We start from the raw sequence: 9,603 nt of genomic DNA, 5'->3' as shown, positions 1-9,603 counted from the left end.
GCCAGTCCCGCTCCCGCAGCCAATAGCGGGGATGCTGCAGGAGGAGCAGCCGCGGCTCCCAACCCCCCGGAGGGCGGGGGGGTATCTGCCGGCTGCCCGCGACCCTCCCACTGCCGCTAAGCTCATAAAGCCCCCGCCTGCCCTGGAGCGGCCCTTTGCCTATTGCCCCGAGCGGAGGAGGAGTCAGGCGTCCCCAGGCAGCCCATTGCTGCGGCGGGTGGAGGCGGAGAGCTTGCGAGGGGGGCTTCGCTTCCCCCTCCCCCCGCTCAGCCCCTTCCCGGCAGCGCCCCCTTCTCCGCGGAGCCCGGCGCCTCCCGTGGTGCGGGGGAGGCGTGACCAGCTACGGCGGGGCAAACGGGAGCTGCTGGCTGCGCGTCCCACTGGAGGGGCGAAGATGGCGCTGAACGGCAGCAAGCGGCCCCCCATCCTCCTCTTCCTGCTGGCTCTGGCTCTCCCGCTAGCGCCGCCAAGCCGGGCAGCGGACACCGCGCTGCCCCCCATCCCCGCAGGTGAGGAGTGGGTAGGGTGGGGGGCAGCTCCAGCCGGGCCCCTCTGCCTACGCTCCTGGAGGGCTCGGGCTCATTCATTCGTGACCGGACTCGCTGCAAGAGACACGGGGAAACTGCCCGCCCGGCTGGGCTGCCCCAGACTCGCCAGGTCCCCTCCGGCTCGCGGTGGATTCTCTGCGCTTGGGGATGTTGCAGCGAGAGGCGAACTGGAAGTTGGGAGAAATTTTGGAAAGTTAGCTGCCCCTCCCCCCCCATGGTGGCTTGATGATGATTTGTAGCTGTGGTTTGAGGAGACGTTTAAAACTCTCCGATAGTTCTCCCAGCTTGGCGCTGCTAAGCCCCGTTGTTGGGAGGCTCTCCAAGAGCATCGCCAGCTCTGGCTTTGGGCTTGTGAGTTTCAGCGGAATTGGTTGCACGTGTGTTCTGCCTACTGTGCAACGTCCATCTGAAAGATAAACCTCCAGGCTCTTGGGTGACTTGCCCTGCGTGACCGCTTTCTGCCGAAACAGGGAACGTTTTTTGTGTGTGTCTTAAATAGAAATATGTTTAAGCCTCTGAAACAGTTTTATTTGGAGGGGGTTGGGGGAAGAGGAGGGAGTAGCGCTTTCTTCATGGAGCATGAATATCTACTGATCGTGAAATTCCTGCTGGGGAGGAACTAGTCAAAGATCTTCAAATTGTTGACTAGGAAGCAGATAAGTAGAGGCTCATAATGTATTCAGCAAACAGTAAGGCAAACCACACAAATATAGACCTACACTGGCTGAAAAGCTAATGTTCAAAGCCAGGATCTTTCCTCTTAATGGGGAAGAGATTTGCCCCTGTCTTCACCCTTCCCTGTTAATCAGTCCTCCTCCCTCTCCCCCATGAATAGCCTGAGACGCATGACAAGGTGTTGATGGGCCACATATTTCCTAGCTCCTGGAAGAGCAGATGGTGCCACTCACTGATGACCCAACTTACTTCTAGTGAAGCTTTGCTACTTAGTTTCTACATAAGAATTTTCTCCTAGCTGAAGGCATTGGAGAACTGAGTTTCCCCCTCCCTTTCATTCCAAAGCTTGTTCACCTTCTGCTGTTTGAATCTTGTAATGTTCCAAGAAGCTAGACAGCAGCAAGAAATTAAATCCTTAGTGTGTAAAACAATAACAAAAGAACTTATGCCCCAAACCAGTTGAAAAAGTGGTCAGACACGTTTGTCAAAGTACTGCCTTTGCTTCCAGGGAGCCACTTATTACAGTTTTGCTGTACAGGTCTGTCGCATCTTACACTGGGGTTACGTTCCGCAGTCCGCGCGTAAAGCGAAAATCGCGTATAGTCAAAATTACATTGAGTGTAATGGCGAGCAGAATCGCCCGCACTACAGGTACAGTATTAAAAGTGTTGTTTTAATCTTTTTTTTGTTTTTGCCGACTGTGTAAAGCTGAAATCGCGCGTAAGATGTTAAATGCGCGTAAGATGCGACAGACCAGTAATATTGAACCTAATGCACAGCTCTAACTGGATCTTGCATGGGAAAGGTATCCTATCCTGCTAGATGGATTTCACATGGTGATAAAAATAGCGTAGGCTAGTCTTGACAAGTTCAAAGCAATAATAAGGTTATTTTAATGTCTGGTTTAATTCTCTCAGTGTGCAGAAGAAAACTTTTTGGGGGAGTGACTCTTGTAAATCTCACCCCGTTTGATTAGACAGTATCGCGTAAGGGTGTTGGGAGCTTGAGTAATAACTAATGTAACAAAATCTTGCGTTGACGTATACCAGATTCTGTAGACGTGTGAACCTGCTCATCTGTAGCTTCCTTATACGGACAGTGCTGGCCTTGTTAGCTTGCGATTCTGGCTTTACTCCCATTAGTGATTTCCTACAAAGCTGCTCTGTGCACAATTTATTGCAGCCTGTCAGGGGGTGGGTGTGTGTGTGTGTGGTGGTGCTACTGCTGTTTTTATATTAGTCAGCACAGTGTGTCAACTTACAGCAAACTGCTTGCATTTCATTCCATTTCAAGTACACATCCCATAAAAGCAGGTTTTCAGACTGTAGTATGTGTCTCTTTTATTAACTGAGAGAAATAAGTGTTTCAGGGTGGGTGTTAGAGGTAGGATCTCAAGATTTAACGGATAGCTGCTAGACTGTTGTATTATGATCAACAGAATACTTAACTAATATGGTGCGTGTGTGTGTGTGTGGGGGGGTTACATTAACTAATCCTGGTGATATCTCTGTGAAGTAGGATTGATCTATTAATTTTGAACAATACTAATAGAAAACATTTATTTGTATTATGGAGGCTATCACTTTTTTAAAGTGGATTCTGGCTAACATGAATGTTAAGAAAATCTGTACTGAAATATAATCTGTATTGAAGTATACCAGACTGCTGACTTGGAAGCTGCTCCTTGAGATTCTTGATCCCAGACACATAGCAAGTTTGTTTGTTTGTTAGCTGCAGATGCCAGTTCTAAGCGTTAGTGATTTTCCTGAGTTATTCTGTGCACATTTTATTGCCTTCTTTTAAGTATGTTTTGTTACTCAGTGAGAAATAGAACTTGGCACATCTCTCTCTTGTGTTCTATCAGTCTTGAGCTTAATTTCCAGGTTGCTGGTATTTTGTGGAACAGTATGTAATTTTCAGTGTATAACCGACACAGTTGGCATGTTAAATTTTCAAAACATCAATATTTCTTACATTGGAAATCATTTGTAACAGTCGTGAGGAAAAGTGGCTGCCAAATACTATCTTGTTCTATTTTCAAATCAAACTACATACATAGTCTTGATCAAAAAGGCCAATGTTTCATTAATACAGAATTACAAATGTTCATGAAGAGTAACAAAAAGACAGATCGTTAACAGACCAGAATTGAGCAGTTTATTGCAACTAAAGTTACAAGAACCTTATTGCAACTAAAGTTACAAGAACCACACTAGGGGTTAATTCTAGTTAAACAAAACAAAAACTCTTCCCTTTCCCCCGCCCCCCCCCCCGAAAAGTCAGCTATTTTTTACAGCTTAAAAAAAAAGTACGTAAAGACCATTTATTGTCCAAATTGGGTACATAATACTTAGCGAAGTTCAAATCAGTATGTAACTCAGTCCACTCTGTGGATGATGAAGCCACAGTTTTAGACTTCGAGACATTTCTTGTTGTGTCAAACTTGGTAAATATCTACCTCTTGTCATCTAATGTAACCCACCCAAGTGAGTTAAGACCCCTATAGGGTTCAGCAGGAATTTTATGGATTGCAGTGGAGTCTAAAACAGATTTAGGTTAAGGTTGCTAAATCTGGTGTTTCGGCACCCAGATACCTTGTAGTCTTTTGGGTCCTGATCCACAGATGACTTGTCCAAGATCACACTGGAAATCTGGCAGAGCAGGGAATTGTATTTGGGCCTCCTGAATGTCAGGCTGCTGCCCTAAACCACTGGATTTCCCAGCAAAAATTACTTATGTGAAAAATCCCTATTTATGTGAGTAAAGCCACTGAAGTCAATGTGGGCTGCTCCCATGTGTAATGATTATTTGCACTGATCATTTGTAATGATCTTGTGTTTGCAAGATCTGGCCCTGAATTAGATTAAAACATGCAGAATAGCAACTGACTGCTGTGGGTGTGCAGCAGGGAAGTGTGTGTGTGTCTGAAGATAACCATAAATAAATAAACATGGCTTCTCTTGGAGTGCTGATCAGAAAAGTTGCTTTTATGTCACATTTCTAGTTACTTTTTTACTCTAAATATTATTGGATTGACTTTGAAAGGCTTCCCTGGCAAAATAATTTTGACACATTTTGCAAGCCCTTCATAGCATTCAGGATGCATGACATAATGAGGGTGGAGTGTGTTAACATGCCTAGTAAGTGCTTTGATAGATGCTAGTTAGTGCTGGAAATATTAAATTATCTTAGATTTATAGACTAAGACAAGATTTTGCCACCCTTCTTCATGTTGAGTAATAACTTAGTGTGCAGCTAGTTTCATTGATTTCATTGTGCAACTTGCCAGTGTAAGGTGAATAAGTGTGGCAAAAATCTGCCCCAAACACACTACCACCAAAGTAGACTTCAGTGGAGCTACTCACTGAGCAAGTTTCTACTCCACATGAGTAAAGGTGGCAGAATCGGCCTATATATCATCGAGGCCCTGATCCTGCAAGCTGCAATGCACAGTAACCTTGGCCGGCTTGCTACTCATTTTAAGTCAATGGGGCTCTGTGCAAGCAGCTTGCAGGATTAGAGTTCAAACTGGCTGCATGTGTCTCATGTGAAGTATTTGCACTAATAACAATATTTGGAAATATCATGACTAGAGCATGTCTTAAGTGTTTTGATTTCTTCTCTCTGCCAAATTTAATTGCTCATTTAAAAACAAAAAAGTTACTGGACTGTTGGCATTGAGGGACCATTCAGTTTATGCAGTGAATTGCACTATTAAAGTATGTTAATAAATGTAAATATTATCTATTTCTTATGGAACGGTTAGTTACTGTTTTAAAGTCTATTTTACCCAGTGCTTGAATTGATTCATTTGCATGAAGGATAGGTGTGGGCACTGTAAGGGCCTCTGTAGCTTTTTATTTAAGATGATTTTTGATTTTAAAATGCAAAAATAAAGTGCTCCTCAGAATTCTGTTTCAGAGAGGGTCATAAACTGAAGATATGAGAGAGGAATAATTCCCTTTTCACTTTAAACAGTGACTTTACTTTTCTGCAGCATGAAAATATCTTTGGTGACATTTCTCTAATGGGAGTGTATTGTAACTGTGTAGGAGATATTTAGATAATAGTTTCATTGGAGGGAGTATATTTAATCATTAAGGGACAGATTCTAATAGCCTTGCTCACATTCAGGAGCACCCTATTCAATGAGTAGATGAGTAGTCTGACTATTCCTGGAGTAAGATACTACTCAAGGTGAGTACAGGTATCATAATCTGGCCCATATTGATAGGACAGAAGCGAAGCATCTAAAAAGCATAATTAATCACATAATCACTTAATTGGTCACTTTCCACCAATAAATAACTACACCCACAATTTTCAGTAGTTACTTTACAGTACACTGTTTCAGACACACAACAATATTTTACATTTGGCTCTTCTCAAAACATCCTGACTTCTTTACACTCCAATATGGTTATATGTATATACATTCCTTTATATTGTTGTTTTTGTTGGTTTTAATTCAGTATTGTGACTGTAGAATCTCTTATACGCTGATAAATGTTCAAAAACCTTTTACTGAAAATATTTGGCGATTTCCGAAATAGTTTAAAGCAACAAAATACAACCGGATTGGCGGGTAGTGATTGATCTATCGGGGATCGATTTATCACGTCTAGTGTAGACGCGATAAATCGATCCCCGATCACTCTGCTGTCGACCCCGGAACTCCTCCACTGCCAAGAGGCGGAAGCGGAGTCGACGGGGGAGCGGCGGCAGTTGACCCCGCGCCGTGAGAATGCGAGGTAAGTTGATCTAAGATATGTCGACTTCAACTACGCTATTCTCGTAGCTGAAGTTGCATATCTTAGACCTCCCCCCCCCCCCCCCAGTGTAGACCAGGCATAGTTGCTCATTATGGGCTAAGTTCAGCAGCCATTGAAGTCAATAGGAATGTTTCTATTGACTTCCAGAAGGTATAGGATCAGATTCCATAGGCCCATCCTGCTTCCATGGATTTCAGTGAAAGCCAACTTGTGCCCACATGTAGGGAAAATCAGATTCCACTAATGAAAGCAGTTCCAGCAGGTGCCATTCAATGAAATGCAAAAACTAACTAGTCTTTGTTCCATAGGGTGTGTTAATTTAGAACTCTTCTTATTACAACAAGGTGGTGTTTAGTTACTGAGCTGGATTCTGACCTTACACCTGTTTTACATCAGTGAACAGTAATTTTAATAGAGTTAATCCTAATTTATAATCGTGTAAGTGAGATCAGAATCAGGCACATGGACTTACTAAAAAGCATCTCAGTCACTAGCGTAAGGGTGGGTAAGATACAAAGTCTTAGAGGTGGGCTAGGTATCCTACTGCTTTTCTGTGCTGACTTCCATTACAAGAGTGCTGGTGAGTGTTAGCTCCAGGAGTGGAATGGGAGCAGATTCTCACCAATGCTATATGAGGACTTGAAATATCCATTTTCCTTTGATAAGTAATATTAGCTTTCCCTGGCAAGTTGGGGTTGTGAGCCATCCATTTGTGCAGAATAAAGGAGCTCTTCAGAAAGAAACACTTCTGTTATGAAGATGAACTTCTTGCAGCCTAACTGTTTAAATAGTTAAAGCCAGACTTTCTAAAGAGCCCAGGGCCAGAATTTCAGGTGCTTAGCACCTACAACTGGGACCAGATGTTTTAAAATGTTAAGAGCCCAGTAGCTCCCAGTGTGAAACTTCTGGCCAGATTTTTCAAAAGAGCTCAGAATTTTACCAATTATTTGGTGCTTAATTGGGAGTGGAACAATTCTGAAAATCTGGCCTATATTGTGGGTGCTGAGCTCTTTCGAAAATGGGAACTGTAATGACTGTAAGGAGGCAGCATTGTGTGTCCTCTGCTTTGCTACAGCTCCAGTTCCTTTTTTCTCAAGTAAATACTGACCTCAGGATGGGTCATTACTGCAAATCTCAGTCCTTGACTTCATTGATAAATTAGCAGTAGGGAGTTGGAAGAAGGTCTTTTGTAAGAATTCTCACTTTTCTGTTTGATCTTGTTTAAACAGGTGGCCTCATAAAGAAATAGCCTAAGGACAAGAATTTTTTTATTGATATAGTAAACAGTCAAAAAGGCAGGAGCTGAATAAACTTGCTCACTTGTGCAGCTCGTGTTAATTTCATGTTATCCACTGAAAAGCAGTCCTGTTGACAATTTACAAGAAATTCAGCACAGTTGTTTAGGGAGCAGCTGGTTCATACATTGTAATGACATAACATACCAAATAAACTTTGTTTTATTTCTTAGTTTAGTAATTGAGACCTGTCCAATGCTTGCTTGAAACAAACACTTCATTGAGTAGATAGGGTCTGATCCAAAGCCCAGTTAAGTCAATATTCTTTTGTTTTTTCCCCTCTTAGCGGTACAGTTCCTAAGAACTCTGCTCCATTCCCTTTTTAAAAATGTAGTTTTATTGTGATTGATGTGGAACAATTATATCATTGATATCCAAGTCCATGGCTGTTTACACATAGTCTGAGAAAGCACTCAGGTTGGACTCAATTAACATAACAAGCAATAAGATGAAGAAAATTAAAGTGAAGCTTTGAGTCCCATTTTGTGAGTATGTGTTAGTATACACTGTGTATGAAATTAGCGCTTTACTATATGGCAAATTCAGAGCACCTTTTAGTAAAGTAAGCATTTTATTTGTATTATCCCAGCTCTCTTTTATTTAAAAAGAAGCAGTGGGATGCGGGGAACAAAATACCAGACTATATTCAGGCAGCACTTATGGCCCAGTTACTAAGGCATTTGCAGCAATACTAGCTATCAGCTGGTTTCTGCATCTGGGAAGTGACCCATACTTCAGGAACAATATGTTCTAATTTCTGTCTGAAGGACCACAATAGGGAAATATTCTAAAGAGTTCCTATCCTTACTAACTCCCATTTAGATCAATGGGAGTTACTAACTTTGGGGGCTTTGCTGGAAGTTGAACCAGCCCCTCCTCCCCCAGGATCAGGAGGCTACAAAGGTGTCAATCAGCTGCCTTGGTCCTTGACCAAGAATGGCTCAGTCAAAAGAGAGTATGAGCCTGGACCTGTCATAAACTTCCAGACTGTCAGGGTGGTTAAGCACTGGAATAAATTGCCTAAGGAGGTTGTGGAATCTTCATCATTGGAGATTTTTAAGAGCAGCTTAGACAAACACCTGTCAGGGATGGTCTAGATCAGGGGTAGGCAACCTATGGCACGTGTGCCGAAGGCGGCACATGAGCTGATTTTCAGTGGCACTCACACTGCCCGGATCCTGGCCACCGGTCCGGGGGGCTCTGCATTTTAATTTAATTTTAAATGAAGCTTCTTAAACATTTTAAAAACCTTATTTACTTTACATACAACAATAGTTTAGTTATATATTATAGACTTATAGAAAGAGACCTTCTAAAAATGTTAAAATGCATTACTGTCACGCAAAATCTTAAATAAGAGTGAATAAATGAAGACTCGGCACACCACTTCTGAAAGGTTGCCGACCCCTGGTCTAGATAATACTTAGTCCCGCTATGAGTGCAGGGGACTGGACTAGATGACCTCTCAAGGTCCTTTCCAGTCCTGTGATTCTATAACATTTGAGTCCCTGGATGGTGGAAATAGCATCAAAAGGCCAGGCCTTGATTTTTATTTTACTTTCTTAATTTTATATTTTTGTCTCATAGTTGATTCCTGGAGTCAAAAAGCTTGAGGAAAGACTAATAGACATACAAACACTGCATATAAGTTTTTAGTTTCCTGTAGGATGGGTATGCTCGGTGCTACCTGCAGTGCAACATACACCGCTTATAAATTGTTGCTGGGAGAACAGTTGCTTATTTCCTTTCTTACATACATTTAAGTGATCTTGTGAGGGGGTTACTTTTTTTTTGAAGTGGTAAAAGTACATGACTGGTCTTGGTAAGCAAAGAAACATCTGATACTCTTTAGGTTGCTGCATAAATATTTTAGCCAGTTCTGACTGTTTTGCAGTGAGGCACACACTTAGCGTACACATCACAAAAGAGTGATTATTACGAAGTTTGTGATTAGGGTGACCAGACGTCCCGATTTTATCGGGACTTTATGTTTGGTCAGGACACTGGACAAAAAAGAAATTTTGCCCTCTGCTCTGGCGCTCGTGCCCCCCCCCGGCTCAAAAGAGCTTAACACTCTCAGTAGTTCCCATTTTAATACTTGTGGCCAGATTTTCAATACATTTTAGCACATAGGGAACGGTGCTCTTTGAAGGATAGATTTTTCAAATGTTAACTGTCTGGCATGTAAGTATGTATTGGTGCATGAAATGCTAGTCAAACTGCTTTAGAGTTCAGAACATAATTTTAAATTTACAGCTTAGTGCTTTTATTATTTTTAACAACTCTGTTTAAAATGTTTATGATCTCTTCTCT

At 42.3% G+C, this 9,603-nt stretch overlaps 1 protein-coding gene across 2 annotated transcripts in view; it reads left to right on the top strand.

The window, feature by feature from the left end:
• The first annotated feature begins 201 nt into the window (after window positions 1-201).
• Window positions 202-9,603, top strand: part of PLOD2 (procollagen-lysine,2-oxoglutarate 5-dioxygenase 2) — a 78,806-nt gene continuing 69,404 nt past the window's right edge. For both annotated transcript variants that reach the window (XM_024214841.3, XM_024214840.3), the window contains exon 1: window positions 202-509. In XM_024214841.3, the coding sequence (XP_024070609.1) occupies window positions 395-509 (115 nt within the window). In that variant the 5' untranslated portion in view covers window positions 202-394. The remainder of the gene's footprint in view (window positions 510-9,603) is intronic.

Source organism: Terrapene carolina, unplaced genomic scaffold (genome assembly GCF_002925995.2).
Source record: "Terrapene carolina triunguis isolate 2854851 unplaced genomic scaffold, T_m_triunguis-2.0 Scaffold88, whole genome shotgun sequence".
NCBI lineage: Eukaryota > Metazoa > Chordata > Testudines > Emydidae > Terrapene > Terrapene triunguis.
The sequence above is the reverse complement of the archived record's forward strand: the minus strand, read 5'-3'. Positions and strand labels throughout refer to the sequence as shown.